General features: G+C 39.4%; 1 protein-coding gene across 7 annotated transcripts in view; it reads right to left on the reverse strand.

Annotated features, from left to right (window-relative positions):
- The window catches only part of DENND1A (DENN domain containing 1A), a 531,039-nt gene that overhangs the window by 234,240 nt on the left and 269,254 nt on the right, over positions 1-27,545 (reverse strand). For all 7 annotated transcript variants that reach the window (XM_059891201.1, XM_015473579.3, XM_015473580.3 and 4 more), the window contains 2 exons: positions 25,194-25,247; positions 11,972-12,082 (listed from right to left, as the gene is read on the reverse strand). In XM_059891201.1, coding sequence (XP_059747184.1) covers positions 11,972-12,082; positions 25,194-25,247 — 165 coding nt within the window. The remainder of the gene's footprint in view (positions 1-11,971; positions 12,083-25,193; positions 25,248-27,545) is intronic.

The following is a 27,545-nucleotide window of genomic DNA, read 5'->3' on the forward strand; positions in this document are numbered from 1 at the left end:
ATCAGTTTATTGCCCCAAAAAACTAGGATTCAGAGTCAACATTTACTAAATGAGTAGTATGTGTCCAGCAATGGGCTACTGGCTTTCATATCTCTGAAAAACTCTGAGGGGAATATTAACACTACCTTCTTTTTACTGAAAAGATTAAGTTTCCCGGGGCAACATGGCTAGGGAGGATCAGGTTACACAGGAAGAACTTCAACAAAACCATCTTGACTTGAAGCCTGGTGCTCTCTCCTCCTCTTGTCCTTTTTCTTGGGAAAAGCTAGCAGAAGCAGGGCTGTCTGAATCATCTAGCAGGGAAAACACATAGATAGCAAGACAGCACAAAAGAAAATACATGAATTTTTACAAGGTCTATATGAACTCCTAATGATATAGTCTAACCTCACATCATACTTCATTTGCTCATCAGTGACCATGCTTTCAGCTTGCAGAAATAAAAAAAAAAATTGAGTTCTTGACTTCTGACCACACAGTAGGTGCTCCAATTGTGTTAACAAACTCCACACAGATGTCTGCCAATGTGAGTGCCATTAGGGCTTTTTCAAGTATATTAAGATGTCAGTGACTTGGAAGGAAAGTTATGACCAACCTAGATAGCATATTAAAAAGCAGAGACATTACTTTGCCAACAAAGGTCCGTCTAGTCAAGGCTATGGTTTTTCCAGTGGTCGTGTATGGATGTGAGAGTTGGACTGTGAAGAAAGCTGAGCGCCGAAAAATTGATGCTTTTGAACTGTGGTGTTGGAGACTCTTGAGAGTCCCTTGGACTGCAAGGACATCCAACCAGTCCATTCTGAAGATCAGTCCTGGGTGTTCTTTGGAAGGAATGATGCTAAAGCTGAAACTCCAGTACTTTGGCCACCTCATGTGAAGCACTGACTCGTTGGAAAAGACTCTGACGCTAGGAGGGATTGGGGGCAGGAGGAAAAGGGGACGACAGAGGATGAGATGGCTGGATGGCATCACTGACTCGATGTACATGAGTTTGTGTGAACTCTGGGAGATGGTGATGGACAGGGAGGCCTGGCGTGTTGCGATTCATGGGGTTGCAAAGAGTCGGACATGACTGAGCGACTGAACTGAACTGAACTGCCTTGAATATCACCTCTTAGTGCTTTATGGTAGAGATCTGATTCTTAAAAGAGTCATATAAAAAAGTTATTAATCCTATAATCTAGTGAAAGTGAAGTGAAGTCGCTCAGTCGTGTCCGACTCTTTGCAACCCCACGGACTGTAGCCTATCAGGCTCCTCCGTCCATGGGATTTTCCAGGCAAGAGTGCTGGAGTGGATTGCCATTAAGGAACATACAATTTATTTCACAAACTGACTACACCACTAAAATAATACACAAGATACTCTGCCAATGTTCTCAATGCAATGGCTGAAAAGAAACATCACCTCTCTAGATCCGTTTATACAGATGTATCTACAACTACCCTAGTAGACTACATCAGCACCCAACAGTACTGAGAGATTAAATTACTCTTAGCTCTTTCCTGTTCTAGACTGCTGCTGCTAAGTTGCTTCAGTCGTGTCTGACTCTGTGCGACCCCACAGACTCAGAGCTCTTTCAGAAATATGGAAATAATTTTTTAGTGCTAATCTGTACTCACAAATGGAGAAGGAAATGGCAACCCACTCCAGTATTCTTGCTTAGAGAATCCTGTGGATGGAGGAGCCTGGTGGGCTGCTGTCCATAGGGTAGCACAGTCGGACACGACTGAAGCGACTTAGCATGCATGCATGCATTGGAGAAGGAAATGGCAGCCAACTCCAGTATTCTTGCCTGGAGAATCCCAGGGATGGCGGAGCCTGGTGCACTACTGTCTATGGGGTTGCACAGAGTAGGACACGACTGAAGCAACTTAGCAGCAGTAGCAGTACTCAGAAATGCTTTCTAAACAAACTTAATCAGCCCTTATTATATAGTCTCAAGATGAAAAGGACTCTACTGATGCAAAATAATCAAAGAATAAATACTGTCTTAGAGAACTGGTCCTGAATCTGGTTATGTATCAGTAATTTGGGAAACTTTAAAAAAATAGACATTCCACAGTCCCATCTTAGACCTTTTGAATTAGAATGTCTAGAGGTGGTACCCAAGAACTTAAATTTTTATTATTATTTTTAATTTATTTAAATTGGAGAATAATTAGTTTACAACATTGTGATGATTTTAGCCATAATCAACATGAATCAGCCACAGGTATACATTTGTCCCACCCCATCCTGAATCCCCCTCCCACCTCCCTCCTTACCCTATTCCTCTGCGGTTGTCCCAGAGCACCGGCTTTGAGTGCCTTGCTTCATGCATCAAACTTGCACTGGTCATCTATTTTACATATGGTAATGTACATGTTTCAATGCTATTGTCTCAAATCATCCCCTGCTCTCCTTCTCCCTCTGAGTCCAAAAGTTTGTTCTTTACATCTGTGTGTCCTTTGCTGCCCTGCATGTAGGATCACTGGTATCGTCTTTCTAAATTCCATATATATGCGTTAATATATAGTATTTGTCTTTCTTTTCAACTTATTTCACTCTGTATAATAGGCTCCAGGTTCATCCACCTCATTAGAACTGACTCAAATGCATTCCTTTTTGTAGCTGAGAACTTAAATTTTTAATAAGCTGAGTGATTTCTAACACAACTAACTCAGGGATCAGCATTTGGGAATCACTAACAATCTGAACCCTCTGTCTAGTCCAAAACATGTGCTCATGTTTGAATGTGTTGAAGCAAGAAGGGCAGGAGAGGAAGGTAAGAACTAGTAGGGAGACCATGACGGGTTGAAGTCACAGCAATATTTAAAGTACTGCAAATTAAACTGTTGTTACTCTATATATTATATAGCTTATACATCCTCTATAACATCAATGTTCTTCATTCTTATAGTCTAACATGAACAAGAGAAAAGGAACTCGCACATAATAAATGAAGAACCTAGTTCAAAAAGCAGCTAAGTGTATTTACATTTAAAGACCAGAGAAAAACCACATAAATAAAACATACCAATCTTTTCTATTTCCTGCCAATGGAAGTTCCTTTCATTTATTTCTAACAGTTTTTAATATTCTCTGAGCCACAATAAAATTTTATGTGATGGAGATTAGAGAGGCTATGCTATTTGAAAGTTTGGCTGCAGAGTCTGTATTTCATGCTACTTCGTTACATTTTGTTAAGGATTTCCCTCTTCACCAAAAGGGATTAGTTTTCTTCTCACTTCTTTGAATACTCTTCTTAGGTTGTTAGTGTGAACTAGGTTAATCTCTCTTTTAACATATAAAAGATGAACAAACAAAATGTTCAACTTATTTTATTTTTTTAAATGGAACACTAAATTTAGTCTTAGAATTCTCTGTTTGGTAAGTTTCCAGTTACAAGGTCTTGGCTTCCCTTGAGCACAGTTTGAAACAAAATAATGCAGTTTGTTCCGATGGCTGGAACATGCAGAGTGGAGTGTGCAGGCAAAGAGGCTCTGGCTCTGGTCCAGTATTTCAAACCTTCTTAGGCTGCCACTCTCATCTAGGCTTCAAGGGCTCCAGATAAGCAAACGGGATTAGTTATTTCTAGCCCAGAAGAGCTAGAAAAGCTTTATACACATCATTTAGGGACATAGCCCACTCTACAAGTCAGGGTAGTCATGACCAGGTAGATCTGATCAGGAAAGAAGTAAAGATGAAGCCAAGATCTGAAAAATTCCCTAGTCCACAAACTGACTCTTCTTAGGTCACAAGACCAGGTGGTGCTAAAACAGTGGATGCTGTGAATGGAAGTGGATAGGACAGGACTGGAACAAGGTTGGGAAGTTCCCTATCCCTTCACACCAACACTGAAGTGTCTACTAAGGCCACAACTGAGGGTGCTGGGGGAAAAAAGAAATATCACCCACCACTCTCCAGGCCATCAAGTCCTGCCAAGACACATTTTCTGGGATAATAGGAAGAAATTGACAGGGAGAGATATTGGGCTTTTTTTTTTTTTCCTTCTGTACATGGTATACTTGGAGAAGGAAACAGCAACCCACTCCAGTATGCTTGCCTAGAAAATTTCATGGACAGGGAGCCTGGTGGGCTATAGTCCATGGGGTCATAGAGTCAGATACGACTGAGTGATTAAACGACATAACATACTATTAGAAAAATAGTAATTATTTTCATAGTTGTGGGTATCACACAAATAATTAGGTGTGGAGGCTCAATTAATTAGGTAACAGCCTTGCCACCAAATTGTGCTTCCTTCCTAAGAACTTGTTTTAAAAAGCATCTCTTAAGTGTGACAGACATGCCTCTGGTTCTTGTGACAGTTCCCACACAAGGATTCTGATGTTTGTTTGAGAGGTGACACCCAATAAATATAACCTGGTCCCCACAGCAAGCACTCTGAAGGGGCCAAGATTGATCTGTGTAATTCCTGATTGTTTCTCCCTTTTCTGAAGCCAAAGCCTCCCTTCCCCAGACACAGCACATAATGACCCACCAGCATGTCCTTTTCTTCTATGACTAGGGCATAACCTTGGGCAAGAGAACCCATCTCTCTGAGTGGACAGATCATTCTGTAAAATGGGGATAATACTGCTCTTCTAGGACTTCTGTTGCAATTAGATGATATTATTTCTATAAAGGTCTTATTTTAGACTTACTTGCTATCCACAAGAGTTACCAAAAAACAATCTTGAGTTAAACTCAGATATGAAAATCTGGAAGAAAAATGGGGCCTTTGTGCTAGAAGAAATCTCACTGAAGCATTTACATTAGAGAACAAGATGTAGTTAAATCTTCCCTATTTATCATTTATAAAGGAAAACAATCAATACACACTGCACAAAAAGAACAAAAAGTTAACATTTTTCTTACACAGAATATCACAACATTATTGACAGAGAAAGCCTGAAATGAATATTACCTGACTCTGAACTAAACATGGCTGGGTTTGTCTCTATTGACACACAGTCAGTTTTATGAAACATGGCCCTCTGGGATGTTCAACAGCTTTTATCTTTCAGATGCTTGATGGCTCTGAGAAGCATCAAGCCTACATCTGTATGAAACAAAATTGAGAAAAATGTGGTTTGTCAAGGTATGGCAGGCCACATCTGGATCTGTCAAGAGAGGGTCATCAAAAACTTCAGGCTACAGTATTCTTTGCATTTTCCTTCATCAAAAAGATAATAAAAAGTCAGTATTGAGTAAGTAAAAGGCAACAATTAGAAAGCTTTTAAACTCTAAAATTGAAGAGGTCCAAAGGCTCGGAGAAGGCATTGGCGAACCACTCCAGTACTCTTGCCTGGAAACTCCCAGGGACGGAGGAGCCTGGTGGGCTGCCGTCTATGGAGTCGCACAGAGTCGGACATGACTGAAGCGACTTAGCAGCAGCAGCAGCAGCAGCAAAGGCTTGGATAAAAGGGATGTCTACTCAGTTACTTATCCCCAGAGAAACAACACAAAACAGATCAGGATGTTGCTGATCCCCTATGAGGTAAAAGAAGACCTTCTCCTTCCCTAAAGAGATATCCACCATCCATTAGTAAAACTTAGAACTCAGTTAAGAATCAACTGTCTGTTTAAAAGTTTTTAAGCCAAAGTAATGTGTTTATAGCCTGAAAAACGAAACAAAAAGTGTTAAAGGCTTATACTACTGACAAATAGCAGCCCGTCTCATGATATCCCTTACCCTTAATCAAAAGTAATCACATTCAACACAATATTTATCTCCTTATTTTTAAAAAGTATTTAATTTAAAATTTTAAACATTAATCTTTGACTTACCATTATAGATATTAATAATTTATCAAAAACATATACATACATCTTATGCCAAACTGTTCTAGGAGTTTTGCAACTCATTTTATTTGACATGAGGTCACTGGTGACCAAACAGAAGCTATTTCAGTGGAGGTAGGGGCTAAATCACAACACAAGACAGAGGAGAGAATGAGAGGAGAGGAATTAGACAGTAAACAGAAGTAACTCTCTTGAGGAATTTTATTCTAAAAGGAAGAAAAGAAATGGGATAAAAGGGATGTGTTTAAGGATGTTTTGTTTTGAAGTTTGGGAGACACTATACTGTGCTAGTAAGTACTTAAGACTGTACCAGTAAAGAAAAAAAAAAAAAAAAAAAGATGCAGGATTGAGAAAGCTCAATGCTGGAGGAATTCCGTAAGGTGACAAGAAGGATGCTGCAGTATTAGCTTTCCTATGAGGCCCTCCTTGGTCATCTATCTAAACTGCAATCCCTGCCACACCAGTCGCCATCCACTCTCCTCCTCTGCTTTATTGTACTCCTTGTACTTAGAACTAGCTACTATTCTGTATTTTTAACCCACCTCATTTACTGATCTACTCTACTAGAACATAAGCTTCATATGAGGACAGGGACTTTTGCCTATTTTGTTCACTGCTGTATTACCAGTACCTATGGCAGTGCCACAAAAGCTATTTGCTGAATGAAGTCAGGTGGACACGTGGAATGGTTGGCCTAGAGAGAACGGACAGTTCATCCACAACAGAGAAGGTGAGTGGAGGACTAGCTACCACAGGTTGACAGGTGTGGTAGGGGCTGGCACCACTCTCTCCTGAGCACTTTCATTAGATAAAGATGGAATTTTAGGTAAGAAATATTTTTCCCTTAGAAGTTTAGGCACTGCTTCACTATCTTCTCATTTCTAGAACTGCCACTGTGAAATCTTGTGCAAGTCTGATTCTTAATGTTTATACAATGACTACTTTGTCTCTATCTCTGTATTGTAAAATTTCATGATAAAAAGGACTTTTTAACTTTCAAAGAATTCCTGAAGCCAAAACCTCCCTTCCCCTGACGCTACATCATAATGACCTATGTGCCTGTTTCTTCTATGACTACCATGTGGCCTTAGGCAAGTTAACCCCTGTCTCTGAGTGAATGGGTCATTCTGTAAAATGGGGATAATATTGCTTTTTAAACTTTTAAAGAATTCTGAAATATATATACATATAAAAGCACATATACCATATAAGCAACATTTAAAAGAGAAAAAATTAAGACTCCAAAACCCAGCACCTGTTTAGAGTTGGCCAACTACAGCCCAAAGGCTAAGTTTGGTGTGCTTTCTACTTTTGTAAATACAGCTTCTTAGAAGAGTCACTCTCACTAGTTTACTGACTGTAAACGACGATGTCGTGCTGTGCGCATGTTAAGTCCCTTCAGCTGTGTCTGACTCTTTGCGACCCCATGGACTGGAGCCCACTAGGCTTCTCTGTCCATGGGCTTCTCCAGGCAAAGATACTGGAGTGGGTTGCCATTTCCTCCTCCAGGGGATCTTCCCAACTCAGGGATTGAACCCACGTCTCTTATGTCTCCTGAACTGGCAGGCGGGTTCTTTACCACTAGCGCCACCTGTGAAGCCCTTGAGTCCAGTAATTGCATCAAAGACCATATTTACTACTGGCCCCTTTAAAAATGTTTGCTGATCCCTAACCTAGCTCAAGACAGAAAACAATATTTCTGATGTCACATGTACGCCTCCTCCCAACTGTACTCCTTTCACTCTCTCTGAGGAAACTACTACCTATATTTTGTATTAATAATTCCCCCTCCTTGTATATGCATCCTTAAATAATATGACATTTAGTTTTTCTTACTTGAACTTTATATTAATGAAATCATATTTGATATTCTTCTGTAGCTTGTTTCTTTTCCGCAGAATTCTGCATGAGAGGCCCAATCATATTGACAGTGGAGTTCACCTTCACTTACACAGTCTTCTACTGTACCACTATGCAACAATTTATGAGTTCTCTGTTGATGGTTATGGGGGCCGGATTTATAAAACAAAACACTATGCTATGAACATGGCTGCACATGTATCCCACTATTACATGATCAAAAACAGTGTGTAGGTATGTGCATACAGTCCCCCCCGCCCCCACCAATTCTGCCCAAGAGTGGAACTGCTCAGTTTGGGGCATATGCAAATACTTCTGTACCACATACTCTTCAAAGCGTAGTACATGAAATTCTCTAGTACATCTGCAACATAACACTTGGCTTTATCAGACACCTAATTTTTGCAAACCTAGTGTTTTAATCACTGTAGTTTTAATTTGCTTTTCTGCGATTAATGTGGTTGAGCATCTTTCCATATATTTATTAGCCATTTGTGTTTTTTCTGTGAAATGTCCATTTGTGCTTTTAGCCAATGTTTCTATTGATAGATTTGTCTTCTGCTTTTTTTAGTGTAGTTTTTCATATATTCCAGATATTAATCTTTTGTCACTTTTATATATAGCAAATATCTCACCTCAGCTTGTGACTTGTCTTTCCATTCTTTGAATGGTATTTTTTAATGACAAAAATTCACAATTTTAATCTTTCTCTTTATACAATGCATAATTTGAATTATTTAACTGAATCCATTTCTATTCCAAGATCACAGATCTACTCCTATTTTGTCTTCTAACAGTTTTAAAATTTTGCCTTGATCTATTTGGAATTCAGTTTTGCATGTCGTATAAGACATAAATTACCTTTCCTGTGTGGATAATCAGTTATTGAAAAGTCCATCCTTTCCCCCAGATTTTACAATGCTACCTCTGCAGTATATGAAGAACCCACACCATGTGATCTGTTTCTGCAATTTCTATTCCATTCTACCAGTCTATTTGTGTATCCTTACACCATTACTCCCCAGGTGACAGCTAGTGGTAAAAAATCCACCTGCCAGTGCAGGAGATGCGAGAGACTGGGGTTCAGTCCCTGGATTGGGACGATCCCCTGGGGAAGGGAATGACAACTCACTCCAGTACTCTTGCCTACAAATCCCATGGACAGAGGAGCCTGTTGGGCTACAGTCCATGGGGTCACAAAGAGTTGGACAAGATTGAGCATGCACACAGGCACATGCCATTAGTAGTATCTTAATTACCATAGCTCCATATAAAGTCTTGATGTCTGGTAAAGCAAGCTTTGGGCTTCCCTGGTGGCTCAGACGGTAAAGAATCTGCCTGCAATGAGGGAAACCTGGGTTCAATCCCTGAGTTGGGAAGATCCCCTGGAGGAGGGCATGGCAACCCACTCAAGTGGGTTGAGACTCTCTTGTCTAGAGAATCCCCATGGACAGAGGAGCCTGGTGAGCTACAGTCTATGGGGTCCCAAAGAGTTGGACATGACTGAGCGACTAAGCACAAAGCAAGCTTTACCAACAATTCTTTTTCTTCAAATATGTCTTGGCTCTTCCTTTGGCTTTCCACATTAGTTTCATAATCAGTTTGCCAAGTACTATGTAAAATCCTACTGGGATTTTGAATAGAAATGTATGCAATCTACAATATACATCATTTTGGAGTGAAATGATGCCTTCAATATAATGAGTCTTGCTATTCATGAACATGGTCATGCTTTTTCTCTACTGAAAATTCATTTATCAACATATGAATTTCCCCTTGCAATAAGTTAACATTGTGAGTTATAATAATAGATTTTCTAGTATTACCAGGCTTACATTTCTGGAATAAAATCAAGTCAGTTACTATGAATTATATTTGTTATGTATTTGCTACTGTTTAGATTGAGATTTCTACAGTTATGTTAATGAGTAAGATTGGCTGATAAGTTCTCTTTTGTGTGTGTCTTTTCATGCAGCTGAATGTCAAAATTATACAAGTGTCACAAGAAAAGCTGGGATGTGTTCTTTCTTTTTTCTTGACTCTTAAGAAGTTTGTCTAAGATTGAAATTACCTGTGATAAAACATACTTGTAAAACCATCTGGGCTGAGTGTTTTGGAAAAAAATTTTTTATGTATAGATTAAATTTCTATAAATTGAATGACCTATTCAATTTTTATTAAGAAGAAATAGGAAATTCAATTTTTATATTTATTCTTAATTCAATTTTGGTAAATTATATTTTTCTGTTCATTTCACCTTAGTTTTTGAATATTGGCATAAAATGAGTAAAGAATTTTCTTAATACCTAAAACTTCTGCTGCATTTGCTCATTTTGCTTGCTAATTTACTTCTTTATTTCATTTTAGTTTTGGGAAGGAGCAGAAATAACTGCGTGTTTAATCCACTACATTTATCTAAACAGTATCACACAAAAGGTACATTCTTACTTATCTCTAAGACTGAGAAATAACAGAACATACTACAAACTGTTGTATGACAATTAAATGAGTTAATAGATGGAAAGGGCTTAGCACAGTGCCTGGCACATACTAAGGGATCAAAAATACTATGGTAATATCATAGAGAATTCAATTCCACTGTTATGATGTCCTATTTTTGTTCCACTTAAGTTTAATAGTTTAAAGCAATAGCAACTGGTTATGGACTAGACTCTTTCAAGTTTAATAGTTCAAAGCAACGGTAACTGGTTATGGACTAGACTCTTTCAAATGTACTCAATCTATTCAGTCTCATCAGGAGGTAATGATTGGCAATATTCTCATTCTGAAACTCAGTCTGGTGTTCAGGCCCTGAGATTATGAACTACATTTACAGTCCAAAATAAAGTGCAAAACAAAGGAAGAGGTCTCTTATGGGCTGTTTTCCCTTGAGGGCAAGGGCCATGCTTCTATCACCTACTAGTGCTATAAGCCTAGCACCCAACAGGCAATTAAAAAATTGTGCATACCTGACAAGCAAACAATACCAAAAAAATAAAATAATAAAATTACAATGAAAGCCATAAGGAAAATTCTAATGGTCTCACTAGTTTGCATTTATTAGGTGCCTTGAATTCATAGCTAAACACATAGGTAAATCAGAGGCCTATGATTCTTTCCATAGGTCCTTCAATAGGGAAATTTCCACAACAAGGTCTTTCTACCCTTTCTAACAGTCGATTTCTTTATATAAATTTTACCTCAAAAAAAAAATACTGTAAACACAATAAATTTTAGTTAACAAACATACTCATTTGGGGGAAGCATAATGATGTTTGTGATTTACTTTGAAATACATCAAAAAATAAGATGGCTTGAAGAATGGTATGAGGAATGGATAAATATGTGCCAAAGGAAGCATAGTAATCTGTTAAATGGCAGAATCTAGATGAAATTATGCAGGTGTTCACTGCAAACTGATTTCAATTTTTCTATGTTGGAGAATTTTCATAACAGGTACTGGGAAAAATACAAACTCTTATACTTAGCAAATTAAAAAACTAACATAAAAAGAATATGAAAAAATTTGTATTATATAGTGAAAGTTATTATAATAAAAAAAGAGTTCATCCCAATTTTTAACTCAAGAACCCTATAAGATAAATGGAAAAAGATATTAACAAAATGAAAATAGGAAAAAAAATGCATGAAAAATATTCAGTTACTTCTAACTAAAAAAATTAAAAATAAATCAAACCTGCAATACCATTTTATGCTATTTTGTTAGGAAAATTAAAGCACATGTCCACAAGCACACATACAACTCTGGCAAGGATGCAGTGCAAATGGTACACTCATCCACAACTGGCAACCTCCACCATAAAAAAGCCTGTTTGGGAAGCAATTTGGCATCCATAAGGCACAGCACCTATCTGTCCTTTGACTTGGTGGTCCCAATTTTTAGAATATGAATTGTATTAGTCAAATGAAGCCAAAAGATGTTCACTGCAGTGTTACCTATGAAAGGATTAAACTATGAACAACCTAAATGGCCCTCAAGAGAAGAAAGATTTAGCAAACGATGACACATCAGTATAATGGAATATGACAGAGACATCTCAAAAATGACAATAACAAAAGCTTATATGGAAATACTTAAAGTGTTCATCACACACAATCAAACAGGAAACTATAACTGATTGTTAAGCTACAAGAATAAATCAAATGTGCATTGACACTGTAAAGGGACATGAATAATTAATAAAAATGACATGTTATTATCTGAGAGGATTGTGGATGATTTCTAAAGTTTTGTTTAATCTTTCTGATACATCTTTCAATTAAAATGAAATGAAACAGCCCGTTTCAAGACTGTCTACTCACAGTGCTGAGTTTGCTGCAAATGATGAGTATCCGGCGTTCGTAGAGCATACTGGCATACAGATGTAACATGTTGTTTACATCCACAGCCACAAAATATTCTGTCAGATTTCTCTAGGAGAAAGAAGAAGGGGAGGTTTGTGGCTTATTTTCTTTGTTCTTATTAGAAACAGTATCTAACAGAATCTAATAATCAGAAAGTATACTTCCCTCTTCCCCTGTCCTAGTCTTTCTCCCTGGAAGACCAGATCTCAGTCACATGTAAATCATGAAACGTGAAGTTGGAACAGAATTTAGAGATGAAGTAGTCTGAGCAACCACACCTCTGAATGGTGATTACAGTCTACAACGTGAGGTCACAGGCAACACTTTCAGTTCTGAAAGGTGAGCAGGACAAGAAGTCTGCAATCTCACAAATGAGGAAATCAAGGCAAGAGAGAGGTACCGAGATCAAAAAACCTAATGACTGGTAAAGACAGGAAGGAAATGGCAATCCACTCCAGGACTATGGCCTGGAAAATCCCATGGACAGAGGAGCATGGTAGGCTACAGCCCATGGGGTCGCAAAGAGTCGGACACGACTGAGCGACTTCACTTCACAGCTCTAATGCAAGGTCCTAGAACTTTCCCAATGCACCATGCCATATGTATAAGCAAAAGAAAGTACCCAGGGACCAAAATGCTTCTGGCATACAGCCTGTTTTTGTCCAACAGGCTCCCCCCGCAAAGGCCGGGCATGCTCCTCTCCAGTCATCGCTGCTGGGGTCCCCCTTCTCCACAGTTTACATTCTCTAAAACGGCTCAGCTGGAAGTAAAGCAATTTTCAAGATCTACAATTTCCAGGTATTTCACTCAAAAGACGGGAAAAACCATTGAAAACAAGCAGCAGCAAGTTGTGACAACGCAGTGTTTTAAACTAGCTTTTGTCTGTAGCCTGGGCTTCATTCCTTTAATTAGTACTATAGATTGGTACTCTGCAGAATTCAGAAAAAAAAGTAATGTGTTTCATTTCTGCAACCCTTTCTATACCCACCTGACTTTAATAATACACATGAATATGCTAATTTCTTTAGTGTTACGGGTTTTCAATGCCATACAATATAATCCTCTGAAAATGAAGGGGGTTGGAGAGGGAAGGAACACTATTGCCAGGGGTTGCAGTTTATAATGATGAAAGATCCATAACCCATAAATTCAAGTAAACCAGGTGGATTTTATATGCAAAATAGCATAAAGTGCTTTTCAACAATATTATGGGTTGGGAATAAGAATGGGCACTTATCTTATGATTTATGATTGTTTGATTTGAGTACCAGTTTAACTATTGACCTTTGTAAATATAGCATGCGTGAATTAACAGGTCCCCATACTGACTACCTACCAAATACCAGGCACTGGACCAGGTACTCTTGGCGGTGTAATTTTAAGCACTCTTCACAAAAATCCAATGAGATATTATTCTTTCCAACATATAGATAAATTAAGTCTGGGAGAGAGTAGTAACTGGTCAAGTTACTACTGGACCCCAATGCAACACCATAGCCCATATACTTCCTCTTATATTACACTGTCCCTCTTAAATACTTTTAAACATCCACAACATACAATGCTTTACATATATTATTTCACTCATCTTGAAGCCACTCCTTGGACAAATATCTCTTCTGCGTGTGTGTATCCAGACATGTCTGACTCTTTGCGACCCTACGGGCTCTAGCCTGCCAGGCTCCTCTGTCCATGGGATTTCCCAGGCAAGAATACTGGAGTGGGTTGCCATTTCCTCTTCCAGGAGATCTTTCTGATCCAGGGATCAAACCCACATATTGTGCGGCCCCTGCACTGGGAGGCAGATTCATTACCACTGAGCCACCTGGGAAGTTTTATTATCATCTCTACATACAGATAAGAAAACAGAGGTACAGAGGAGTAACTTGACCAAGGTCATACAGTAAGTGGATAAGGCATTGTTCAGTCTTGGGTAGGTTTGTCTCTAAATCTGTGCTTTTTTTCTTTACTGTTGCTGTTGTTCAGTCACTAAGTTGTGTCCAACTCTTTGTGACCCCATAAACTGCAGCACACCAGGCTTCTTTGTCCATCACTATCTCCCTGAATTTCCTCAAATTACATTGTTTTTTTTTTTCTTTATACACCACTAAAAATAGTGGATAAAAATCTATATTTGGACAGAACAATGCAGGATCAAAGTATGGCCAAAGAAAAAGTGTTTTTGTTAAAAACTGTTATTCTATTTACTGAGTAATCTTTATGTGCCAGACAATAGGTACTTTACCTATTTTCTCTCTAATCTTCTCAACAACCCTGAGAAAGGCATTATCATCTCCATTTTATAGATGGGAAAACTGAGGCTCAGGAAGGTTAAACAGTCTTCCAAAGGTCACCCAGCTAGAAAGGGCCAAGCTTCCAAACCAAGTTTCCTGAACCCCAAACTCTGGCTCTAAGCACCATAGCAATTTGCCTCTTAACAAACTTGAAAAACAAAATAAGCAAGAAAGCCAGTTGGAATTGGTCAACAAGTGTATCTCTTGCCCAGTGGACTGAGGAGTGCTGAGCTAATGAAGCCAGGGTAGGGTTTGTTCTGAAGAGTGACACGGCAGAGCTATTCTCGCAAACAAAATACAAGGCCCTCAGCTGAGCATTTCAGTCAAAAGCTTAACTGCTGATGAATTACATGCATTTTTCTTTTAGGAGAGGATGGAAGTAAAAAGAAAATAGAAATGAGGAGCTTAAAGAAGGCCAGAAAGCCCATTAGCACTTTTGACAGATCCAAAGATAACTCTGAAGCCACCAAAACGTGGCCTCAAGAGTCTGCCAAGAAGCTTCACGCTGGGTAGAAATATGTTACACAGCTTGCCGTCCAAATAGGGAGACACAGCGTCAGAGACAAATCCTGTGCCTTATTTTGGTGGGAGAAAAAAAAATCACAAGGATACTTTTGTGGATGGGGAAGGGAACATTTCTGAAATAAAAACACCACTTGGTTGAGGCATAACCCCCAACCCAATCAGGTTCTGAAGGATTCAGGTGCTTGTTCCAAAAACTCTACACAGGTATGTTAAAAATATGTAACATTTAACCAAATTCTCTCTAAACTGTCATGTACTTTTTTTGGTATTTCTCATCCCATCTGTGCTGATTACCAAGATATTTGTGTCTAAACAGAAGCTGTCTTTCTTATCTGCTTCCTCCCTGCCTCTTTCCTTCTGGGACACCACCCGCCTCAGCAGTGGGGAGTGGGTGGGATTGGCCACAGCCCTGGGAACCTCGCTCAGCCCTGGGAGCACCTGTGGGGCAGAGCAGACCTTGGGAACACCTGGAGGGAGCCCTTGCGGTTCCCACCAAGCCTCATCTCAGAAGAAAACCCCTCAGAGAGAGGGGCCTCCTTCCCCCTGCCTTTAAGCATCTGGTGGCTTAAGCTACAGCAACCCTCAATTTCTCAAACCTGTCATGCTTTTCACACCCCTAGGCCTTTACTTCCATTGCTTCCTCCACCTAGAATGCTTTTCCCTTCCTTAAGGACACCCATTTACTTTTCAAGACCCAGCTCAAATGTCACCTCCTCCTGAAAGGTTTCCTCAACTCCTCATTTTTCAAGCTGCCCTTTGTGCTTCCATGACAATCTGTCTCTATCATATAATCACTCAGTTACAAGTATGTTTTTGCCACCAGACTGACATCCCTTTGGGTGAAATGACATATCCCATAATCTAGCAGTTTGATGAAAGAGGGAATCAATGAGTGGAGAAAGCCACTGACTGAAGACTACGGCTCATTAGCTCAGGTGTGAGCAGGGAGGTGTAAGAGAAACACGAGGGCTTGGATGGTGTGTTAGGAAGAATGCAGCACTTGACTTCAGAAAACCTCGGTCTGAATTGGATGAAGTGATCAATTACTTAGTCATGATGAAGGGCCCACAGGAAAAGAATTGACATTGGAGACTCACAAAACCAGGCAAGGTAGCTTTAAAAGCCATCTGAAGCTACATTATTTAAAATGTAAAGAAATAGGCAGTTTGTTCATCAAGTAACTAGGCCAGGGGGTAAGGAGAACTGTACACAGAGGCAGGTGCACATGTCACAGCTAGATCAACCATATTTCTCGGATAGGTAAGAACACAGTATAGGGAGTGTGGAATAAGAAAAGAAGGCTTCCGTGGCAAGTAGTCCTGTGTCAGGACTGCAGCCAGAACATATTGTGAGCTTGTATTTATAAAATACACAGGTATGCCACTTTCTCCCAGCACTTGGCTTCAGTGGAATTAAGTCTTCAGTCTTCCACTTCTGTCTCCTATAATCAGCTAGTCAACAAATACTGATGACTCCTACTAAGTGCTTAGTAAACCCTGGGAGCTGTGCCCACAGAGATTAACTAAACATGATCCCCACTTTCCACAAGTGGCACTGGACCCAGAAACCTGGTATGCCAAGAACTGTCAGTTCAGTCGCTCAGTCATGTCCGACTCTTTGCAACCTCATGGACTGCAGCATGCCAGGCTTAGAACTCTGATGCTGGCTAAACATGCTCCACAGCTGGCTGAGAAGGGAAGATTCAGCTCTGCCAGATGGATATGAGGTGAAGGCTGGGGAAGACTTGACATAGGAGAAGACACTTGCTCTAGGCCTCCAACAAGGGGTTCACTCAGGGCACGCGGGAGAAGCATGTTCCAGCCAGAGGCAAGAGGGAGAGAGCGGCTCTACGCAGGTCAGTGGAGTGAAGGGCAGGATGCAGGGCAGGGAATGTGCTGGGGTAGAGAAGCTGGGTTCAGAGCCTATGGGAGCCTAGACTTTCCTCACAGCTAACAGGGAGCTGTGGAAGGATTAGGACATAAGCACATCTGTGCTGCAGAAGAATCTCCCTAGAGGTCCTGTGGAGGATGTACAGGAGGGGGCAAGCAGCTAACAGGTGCTACTGCCATATTCAGGGAGAGAATGAATAAAACAAGTTATTCAAATAAAAACTTTGCATATGGATGTCACAGATCTCTGTAAACTGGAATCCAGGACTTGATAATGGTTAGACTTGAGAGGGGGTTGGAAGGATCTGGGACAAGCCCCTGAATTCCAGGTTCCTGTGCTCCACATCTGTCCACTTGCCTGACAAGTTTTTTTTTAAGGGAAAGTCCAGTCTTGATGAAGCATCAACTGTCCTTCTAAAGAACCACCAATGCTGTCAAACAAAGTGTACCCCTAGTCTTGGGCCTAGTGTCCTGGGTTATAATATCATCATGGCTAAGCCAATTATCAATTATCAGGGAATAACCACCTCCTTTATTCCCTGATAATTACTCTTCCATGTGACTCATCTTCTAGAAAAGGAAAACCTTGCTTAGAGGGACTGCTTCCCAGTGTCTATGCTCAAAAGGGCTGAGTCTTCTCAGTGCCAGTATGTTTTTTAGGCTTAAGGAAGAACAGTCCTTTTATATTCATGGAGTTTAAGCATTATTTCAGTTGCATATAGTTATGTGCCTCTGAGCATCCTCCTTTATGTCTAGCGTTTATTAAATGGGCCCAATATATAGGGTTAAGAAGCAGGGACACGAAGTTGACCACTTCCCAGGCTGAATGGGGCTCAGTTCTGAGGAAGGTCTCTGGTTAACAGAGACAGAGCAGCCTGGAAGTTAAGCTTCAAAAGAGGCATGTGCTGCACAAGTTCCTTAGACTCTCCAGGCTTTTCATCTCCACAAAGCAACAGCGGCGAAGAACCCTTCCAGCTCTAACTCTCTGTGGCTCTAAATCCAGACAAAGAAGAGAGGAAGACACCTGGCAGAACACCATTTCCCCCAGGAGAAGCCCCATAATGGCTGCTGCCTGCTAGCTGTCCCTGCTGGTTGCAGTACCAATCCAGGTGGCTGGGGACTTCAGGCTCACTGTGATCCACGCCCCGGGTGAGGAAGCAGGTGGAGATGGGTGTGGTGATCAGGGGTGGGGAATGGGGGGTGGGTGCAATGAGCCTCAGGATGGAAGGGGATACAGTGGAGCTTAGAGAAAAAGCGTCTTAGGTTCAGTACCTTAGGGAAATGAGATAATCCCCAAACCAAAGAACAGACTCTAAGCTGGGTACTCCTTGGAGCCTTTGAAACAGATGCTAGTCCGCCCCACGGTCTGTCATTTTATTAGTCTTTGTCACTCTCAGCTTCATACACAGTATAGATGATAAAGACTTACTGTACTATGTCTGGAAGAGACAGTTCAAGAAGCTGGTTTTGCCCAGGGAACTTATTTCCTGAAACAGCTCCTGCTCAGATTATTTTACCATAATGTAAATCTTTAAAATCCTCAATTTTTAAAAAAGAATTTAGGTTACTTTAGTTGTGTAGGATTCTTAAAAAGGAATTATAAATTTGGATTCTAAAATAATCAGTTTGAGAAAGAATCCCACACACTCACATAAGCAATCAAGTCAGAGAAGTATATTATAGGAAAGAAAGCAGAGTTTACCCAGAGGTCAACTTTATCCCTCTGTGTGAATGGAAAAACCATTAGAATAAACAATTACCTGACAACTCTTAATAGCAACAATGGAATTCTCTATAATCTCAGGACTTGATAATAGGTCTCCTACTACCACCTCAACTTTGTTTATTTTTGAAAGTCACAACGAGTTCATAAATCTTTTCTATATCATGGTGCATCTTTTGACAAAGCGGAGTCTGGCCAATGTTATATGTAACTGTCCATTTTAAATGCTTTCCTCGCATCATTAACCACTTGGAATGACACAGGCCAGATAATTAAGACAGGTTTGTTTAATATTCTAAAACAAGGTCTATATGATTATCCATTAATCAAAAGTAAACTTCAAAACCTGGCCACTAAAAAAATCCCTTATACAGCCAGTTTAAAAAGTAATTATTAATACGTATTTGTTTGTGATCTGTGACTTTTTAAAAAATGCAGGTCAACTGTTTAAAATTTATAAAAATTTATGCTCATTTAATTACTGCCTGTATAAAATTCACTCCTACATGTGTTAGCTTGATAGACAGAAAAAACCCTGAAGAGCAATTACATGGTGATAGTTTTTCAGTGAAAAGGAAGAAAATATTTTTACACAGAAACTGAAGAAATAATGAGAATTAACTTCAACAGGGATCTGAAAATGGAAAGAATTAATTTTCTACATTTGCTTTTCATTAACATCTTGCAGACTCACTGGCCCAAAAGCCAAGTGAAAGGAACTGTTATTTTTCCTTCTCCTGAGAGTGACTGCATTGCTCATTCATTCAATCATTTCATAAATGTACACTGAATATCTACTCTGTTTTAGGTACAGTGTTAGTAACGGAGATTCACTGCTGAAAAAATACTGACCCCTGTCCATATGGAAGCAGAAACTAAACACATAGTCACACGATTAATTATATAATTTACACTTAGGATGAATGATTTCTTAGGAAGGTACTGGGAGCCATGGAGTGGAGGGCCAGGACCCAGCAGCATCTCGGTGCTAGAATCAGACTGACCCAAATGTGACTGGCTGGGTGGCTAGGGGCAAGTTACTTTACATCTCTGGGCTTCGTTTCCTCTGCAGAATAGGGATAACAACCACACTGTAAGGTGGCTGTGAAGATGTCATGATATAACAAATATTAATAGTACCTGATCTGATCCATGGTGGGTGTTCAACCAGTACTACCTCCTTTGTCTCTCATGTTAATCCTTCCCTGAAATCGTCCAAAGAATAGGATTATCTGGTGACAGAATCAAGTTTCATACCCCCATCCTTTTACCCGTTTCTTGTTCTCTTAGTTCAGTATGTTCGTAAGAGGAGACAAACATATAGTATACACAACACCTTCCACATGACAGGCACGAGTGTCCTGGACTCCATTCCTTGTACCATTTCCAGTCAACAGTGGGTGCTAAGAGGCTTTCGTAGCCAAACATACACTCCATGAGAAGTGTTGATCTTCACAGCCAGTAATGTCAGCAAAAACCGAGACAAGACAAGCTCCAAGAAGTAATGCACCTAGCCCTCCACAGCAACTCAAGAGAGGTTAAGGCTAGAATTAAAAGAGAGCCAAAGGATGAAGGGAAAGAAAGGATCATCAAAAGCAGTATCTCTGTTGCACCAGGCATTGAACTTGGAACTTTACATGTAATACTTCATTTGTTCCTCCCATTTTGCTTTATTAGATGAGGACGCTAGAGAATATAAGTATCTCAAAATCCCCAGAGTGGTACAGCCCAGTGTTTGGCTGTCTCCAAAACTCATGTTCTTTCCACCAGCAGACTACATCATATTAACAACTCCTTCGTTATTGCTTGTTTCAATTTGCAATGCAGCAATTTAGTCATTTTAAATTAATCCTTGAAAACTCACCAAGAGAGTAAAATGCAAATTTCAACATGGCTAGAGCTCAGCAGTGAGTCTATGTCAAAAATCACACAAATTGGTCCTACATAAGTTCAGATTCTCCTTAGAGGAAAAGCTTTCCTGCTTCATTTCATACTTGAAATAGGAAAAACCATTTCTTTTCCTTTTTCCTCATAAATATCAAAAGTCAACCATACGGAGGCAGGGGGGTATAATGGAAACAAAATGCTTTGGTTCCTTACAAACCCGGGTCACTACACCCCATTTGGAAGCAGACCTTGGGCTCTAACCTCAGGCCTGTGAGTCCTGGGTCCCCACATGTAAAATGAGGCTCACGTCTACCTCTCACAGAGTAGCTGTAAGGATTTAAATGGAACCATGTATGTTAGGAGGCTGGCAGATTGTTTTTATTATTCCTGCTTAGAAACAAACAAGGCCAGCCTTTTACTGGTTTGCAAAGGAGGATTTAGAGGACAATGGGTCATACGCAGGGAATTGGTTCATTAGTGGCAAAATCAGCAGAGGGAATGCAAATTTTTTTTTTTTAATGGTGGGGGCAGGGGAGGTGGCATACAGTGCGGAAAGGAATTGGAGGTGGGGCTAAGAAAAAGATGAAGTTTTTCTTCCTACACTATTTTTAATCTTAGCAATTGTGGTTTTGAAAATTGAGAAATTACCAGGACTTTCAGGTACCTTACAGTTCTTAAGGAATTCGCAGTCCTTAAAATTAAAAAATTAAAAGATGAATTTAACTTAGGCGATGACTGCTATTATAACATTATTTATAATAGCAGAACATTAGAAACAATCTAAATGTCTATTAATAGGTGAAGCATAGTTAAAACATGAGGGCATTTCCATGGATTTAACACATGTATTTGCTTTTCTCTCTCCTGATACCATGCAACTATCAGCCCTCAGCCAGGAAAAGTCACAATGATATAATTTTGAGAGGCATAAACCTCAAAGAACAGGAGAAAAGAGAGTAATGGAAGAGAGATGTCAAAATTTTTGGAAGCCAGATGTTATTAAAGAAATGGTTCTTAACCTGGGTCATTCAGCCCCAGTGAACTTTTAGCAATGTCTGGAGACACAGTCATCACAGGTGGAGATGTTGGTACCATCTTACAATGGATAGAGCTCAGGGATGCTGTTGAACACCCTGCAACATACAAGACAACCCTAAACAACAAAGAATGATCTGGTCCAGGGTATCAAGAGTATCAATCAAGGTTGAGAAACTAGAGAAGACTGAGTTGGCAGCCCAGAAAAGTCTGGGACCAGGGCAGAGGGCAGCAAGTATCCAGCCCAACTCACATCACAGAACTCTAGAAAAGTTCAGGAATTGGAGACATCCAGGACCTCTAAAGGCTAAGGGAAGAGTGCCAATAAAAATAAGAGTATTCAATCCCAAGATACTCCTCTCCCAGCTCACTCAGCTAGTCAACTAGCCTTTTGGCACCCTTCCTGAGCGATAAATGTTTACTTTCTGGTAACCAGAAAGACTTGGGAACACTAGGTACAGCTGAGCACAGGGGATAAATAATTAAATAAAAATAGGAGAGGTGCTTAAAGTATACATGCTAAATGTTCATATTCTATAAGCTACCACCCTACTTGGCTTCCAGAACACCTGTAATAAAGCTTACACTATTGGCAAGAGAAAACCGACTGGTCCAAAAGGAAAGATTTTGATATGATCATTAATATCTAAATAATAGCCAATTTCAATGTCTTCCCCTCTGTGACCCAACTATTCCATCAAGTAGATGAATATTTAATTTCTAGTTTTATTTCATTGTAATAAAAGACAGTGGCCTGTGAAAATCTGAGTTTTCCTATTTTGAATTCTTCAGTGCAATCTAGCACATAATCAATTTTCATAAATGTTCCAGGTCACATCCCTGGTTTCTGCTCTTTCTATAGGACTTTTCCAGTTTGAGGGGGGTTTCTTCACTGTCTATACCTTATTGACTGCTCAATAATCATCTCCTTTAAATTGCAGAAATTCCTCAAATTTTCTAGTTCATGGTGGCTCCTTCTGCCATTAAGTGGACATTTTTCTCCTTAATTTTATAGATCTTTTGTCATTTCAATGGAATTTTGAGGGAGATAAAAGGTTAAATTATGGGCTCACAGGGTAGCAAAGTATATGAGAATTCATTTTCTAGTATCAAAAAGATTAATGTTTAAATTCCAATTCTACCACTTCTTGAAATATTATTCAGCCTTAAAAAAGAAGGAAATTCTGATATGCTACAGCATGGATGAGCCACAAATGCATTATGCTAAGTGAAATAAACCAAACACAAAAGGACAAGTATTATATGATTCTCCTTAAATGAAGTGCCTAGAGTAGTCAAATTCATACAGTCAGAATAGTGGTTGCCAGGTGATGGGAGGAAAAGGGAAATGAGTTGTTTAAAGAGTTGGTTTCAGCTGGGAAAGATGAAAAAATTCTGGAGATGGATGTTGGTGACACTTGCACAATAATGTAAATGTGTTCACCAATGAAATTATATATTTAAAAGAGGGTTAAAACAGTAAATTTTATGTTATGTATATTTTGCCACAAGTTAAAAAAATAATTGAGTGCCTTAGTGGTAGTGATTCTGTATTTAACTCTACATAGTACTATGTACAGTTCAAGTAAAATATTTTGAAATATGTCTTAAGACTAGACTAGCTATGTGATTCAGCTTGTTCAGGGGGCAAATATTACCCTCTGCTGTCTCAGACTCAAGTTCATTGCTATGTTTTTAAGAGACAGGGGTGGGGGTCCTTACACTTTTATCCACAAATCCTTTACTTTCTTAAAAGTGAATTAAAAAATGTAGTAGGAGCACAATTCTACTTGAGTATATCTACCCTAATTAAAAAAAAAGATCTTCACGACCAAGATAATCACGATGGTGTGATCACTCACCTAGAGCCAGATATCCTGGAATGTGAAGTCAAGTGGGCCTTAGAAAGCATCACTACGAACAAAGCTAGTGGAAGTGATGGAACTCCAGTTGAGCTATTTCAAATCCTGGAAGATGATGCTGTGAAAGTGCTGTACTCAATATGCCAGCAAATTTGGAAAACTCAACAGAGGCCACAGGACTGGAAAAGGTCAGTTTTCATTCCAATCCCAAAGAAAGGCAATGCCAAAGAATGCTCAAACTACCGCACAATTGCACTCATCTCACATGCTAGTAAAGTAATGCTCAAAATTGTCCAAGCCAGGCTTCAGCAATATGTGAACCGTGAACTTCCAGATGTTCAAGCTGGTTTTAGAAAAGGTAGAGGAACCAGAGATCAAATTGCCAACATCCGCTGGTTCATGGAAAAAGCAAGAAAGTTCCAGAAAAACACCTATTTCTGCTTTATTGACTATACCGAAGCCTTTGACTGTGTGGATCACAATAAACTGTGGAAAATTCTTCAAGAGATGGGAATACCAGACCACCTGACTTGCCTCTTGAGAAATCTGTATGCAGGTCAGAAGCAACAGTTAGAATTGGACATGGAACAAAAGACTGGTTCCAAATAGGAAAAGGAGTACATCAAGGCTGTATATTGTCACCCTGCTTATTTAACTTCTATGCAGAGTACATCATGAGAAACGCTGGGCTGGAAGAAGCACAAGCTGCAATCAAGGTTGCTGGGAGAAATATCAATAACCTCAGATATGCAGGTGACACCACCCTTATGGCAGAAAGTGAAGAGGAACTCAAAAGCCTCTTGATGAAAGTGAAAGTGGAGAGTGAAAAAGTTGGCTTAAAGCTCAACATTCAGAAAACTAAGATCATGGCATCTGGTCCCATCACTTCATGGCAAATAGATGGGGAAACAGTGGAAACAGCGTCAGACTTTATATTGGGGGGCTCCAAAATCACTGCAGATGGTGATTGCAGCCATGAAATTAAAAGACGTTTACTCCTTGGAAGGAAAGTTATGACCAACCTAGACGGCATATTAAAAAGCAGAGACATAACTTTGCCAACAAAGGTCCATCTAGTCAAGGCTATGGTTTTTCCAGTGGTCATGTACGGATGTGAGAGTTGGACTGTGAAGAAAGCCGAGCGTGGAAGAATTGATGCTTTTGAACTGTGGTGTTAGAGAAGACTCTTGAGAGTCCCTTGGACTGCAAGGAGATCCAACCAGTCCATTCTAAAGGAGATCAGTCCTGGGTTTCTTTGGAAGGAATGATGCTGAAGCTGAAACTCCAATACTTTGGCCACCTCATGCGAAGAGTTGACTCATTGGAAAAGACTCCGTTGCTGGGAGGGATTGGGGGCAGGAGGAGAAGGGGACAACAGAGGATGAGATGGCTGGATGGCATCACTGACTCGATGGACATGAGTTTGGGTGAACTCCGGGAGTTGGTGATGGACAGGGAGGCCTGGAGTGCTGCAGTTCATGGGGTCGCAAAGAGTTGGACATGACTGAGCGACTGAACTGAACTGACCCTAATAAAGAGATCTTCGTACGAGAAGTTCTTTATACAAAAGCATTTTATTTACAAGAAAAAGTAAAACCAACTCGATTCACAACAGCAAAGAAATAGCTAAGTAAACAACACAGCAAATTGAATATTATGCAGTCAAAAAAAAGATTATGAATGAAATGGCAAAATGCTTATATAAGAGGTAATTCTAACTATGTAAATAATACATTCTAAAAAGACTACAATGAGACACCAATATGTTAATAGGTGAGTAATTTGCAAAGTATGAATAATGATTATTTCTTGTCTTTATACTTCTTTATTTTTCAAATATTCTCTATATGGTTTTGCTTTTATAATGTATTGTTTTTATAGTAGGAAAATATACCCCTTTATTTTCTTTCAAAATTAGTAAAAATGAAGAATAAAAATTTAATTCACATCTGCCCAAGTACTTACATTCTCAGGGATGCTGGGAAGTTCTCTGGTATCAGGCACAGTAAAATAAGAATGCTGTAAAGGAAGATAAAAAATATTTATTCCTGAAAAAGTATGCAACAAGCACATCATTCAGAAACCAGGTAAATGATATGAAGATAATTCCTCACTCAACTAAAGAAATAAGCATTTCACTCATAGAGAATAGTCTAAGGAATATTTTCTTTGGATAATATTGGATTAAAGCCAGATACATTAAATCACCGTTTAGTAGATGGAGTTCTTTTCCATGAGAGAGGAACATCTTTAGGAAATACAAAAGAACAGTTCAAAGAAGTTAAAGGCTAATTTCTCATATGACATTTTCAGGCTACTGAACACATGAAAGCTGCAGACTTCATAATTTATTGTTCACTGAGGCATGTGGACTCCAGGGACCAAATATCACTAGGTTTACTCATGAATGGTCTTTACCAACCAAACCTGCAATTTAATTTCAGCATCTGAGATTATACTCATCTATAAACTGTGGGCCAAATCTGTCCCAAAGGCCCAAGGGATGGTAAGGATAGCTCCAGCCGAGGGACTGCGGCACTGAGACACTGTAGACGGCTAACAGTGGAGAATGTCTCTCAACTACGCGTGCTCTCCAAGTAAGCCTCCTGACTTCCAGTGCAAATTCCAGTGAAGGGAGCTGAATCAGTGGAGTAGAAACCCTGACCTGTTCAGAGAACTTTTAAGGAGACATCTCCATGCATGTAACAAGCATGTGTCTCTGAGTTAAATGAAAATAGGATGAACTGATGACACCTCCTCTGTGCTCCTAAAGACGCAGAGAACAATGGCAAGCAGGAATGGAAAGAGCTTGGTGCTGGCCAATTAAAGAAGGGATTGTGCAAAGGCCAGGAAAGGTCACATACAGAGAATGTCAGCTTAGCCATGGCCTAAGTTCAAACCTAGACCCCCAAGTGACATTTCAGGAAGTTCCCACCCCCCATTCTTGGATAACTACAAAATAAGTAAGTCTCTGGAAAAATGAGTTGCACAGGCTTCCTAAAATGAAAGGCTTCCAATAACAAAAAGGCCAACAATAACATTATAAGCTATTTTTCTAATATTCGGCAGATATTTACGAACATCTGCTACATGGAAGGCTTTACCTTCCAAGTATAAAGTACCACCAGATACTTTATAAACAGTATCTCTGATTTCCACAGGAAAATTTAAGAAATTATCTCCATATTACAAATGGGTAAATTAAGGCTTAGAGAAGTAAAGTGACTTAAGGTCATACAGCTAGTTGGTGACAGAACTAGGATTGAAACCAGGTTTGCATAACCAGAGCTTTGTTCTTTCCATGATAACACACTGTTATACCTGTGCTTTTTATGAGCAAATTATAGCTAAAGCTATTTGAATTAAATAAACTAAAAAGTAAAAAGCAACAAATATTAAAAGATAACTTAAGAAAACACCCTTTGTAATGCATTATTCCAAAATCTGTGTCTTTGTGCCAAAACATTATATATTAAGAATTACAATAGAGGGGACATAGGTAAACCTATGTCTGATTCATGTTGATATTTGGTAAAAACCAACACAATAAAGAAATTATCCTTCAATTAAAAAAAAATAATAAAAGTATTGTAGTAGAGATCATGTAGCATATTCGTTATGGGAAACTAATTAAGTCAACTCAAGAACAAAGATTAAAATAGTAAAAGTAAAATACACGGTTAAATTCGATGCCATAAGATACCAAATTTTATACCAAATGGCTAGAAGGCAGTCCCAGGAACTGTTCAGTAACGGCAGTCTACATGGTGATGAAGTCACTGAATAAGGATAAGCACAGTGAGGGAGAAAGGACTGGAACTGCAGAGTCAGCCACTTAATAGTTATGTGATCGTAGGCAATTCCAATTAATAGCTCAGAAGCTATTTTTTTTTAACCTGTAAATGGGAACTGTTCAGAACAACTGTTCTGAAGAATAAATGTTTTATATGTGAAGTGTCTAGCATTCCATCAATGGTATTTTAATAGAAAATTATTATCACTATTCTCAACTGTAGGTTTGTATTCCGATTTTTCTCAATCACCTACAGCAGACACACAGAAACACTCTTGTGACTAAAGACAAAAAGTCCAAGACTGTCATTTTATCATCTTTTCAGGCTTTATAATCTAGATGAGACTAACTTTTCAGAAATGAAACACACAGAGAGGAATTCCTTGTGAACAGGAAAAAAAGAAAATATCTGCCTTTACAAATGCAACAGATTGTAAATAGTGAGCCTATGCAATCCCCAAACCAAGTAGTCCCCAGGCTGTCCTTTGAGATTCTGTCTTGCTCCATCGCCCATGAAATGCTGG

Source organism: Bos taurus, chromosome 11 (genome assembly GCF_002263795.3).
Source record: "Bos taurus isolate L1 Dominette 01449 registration number 42190680 breed Hereford chromosome 11, ARS-UCD2.0, whole genome shotgun sequence".
NCBI classification, from domain to species: domain Eukaryota; kingdom Metazoa; phylum Chordata; class Mammalia; order Artiodactyla; family Bovidae; genus Bos; species Bos taurus.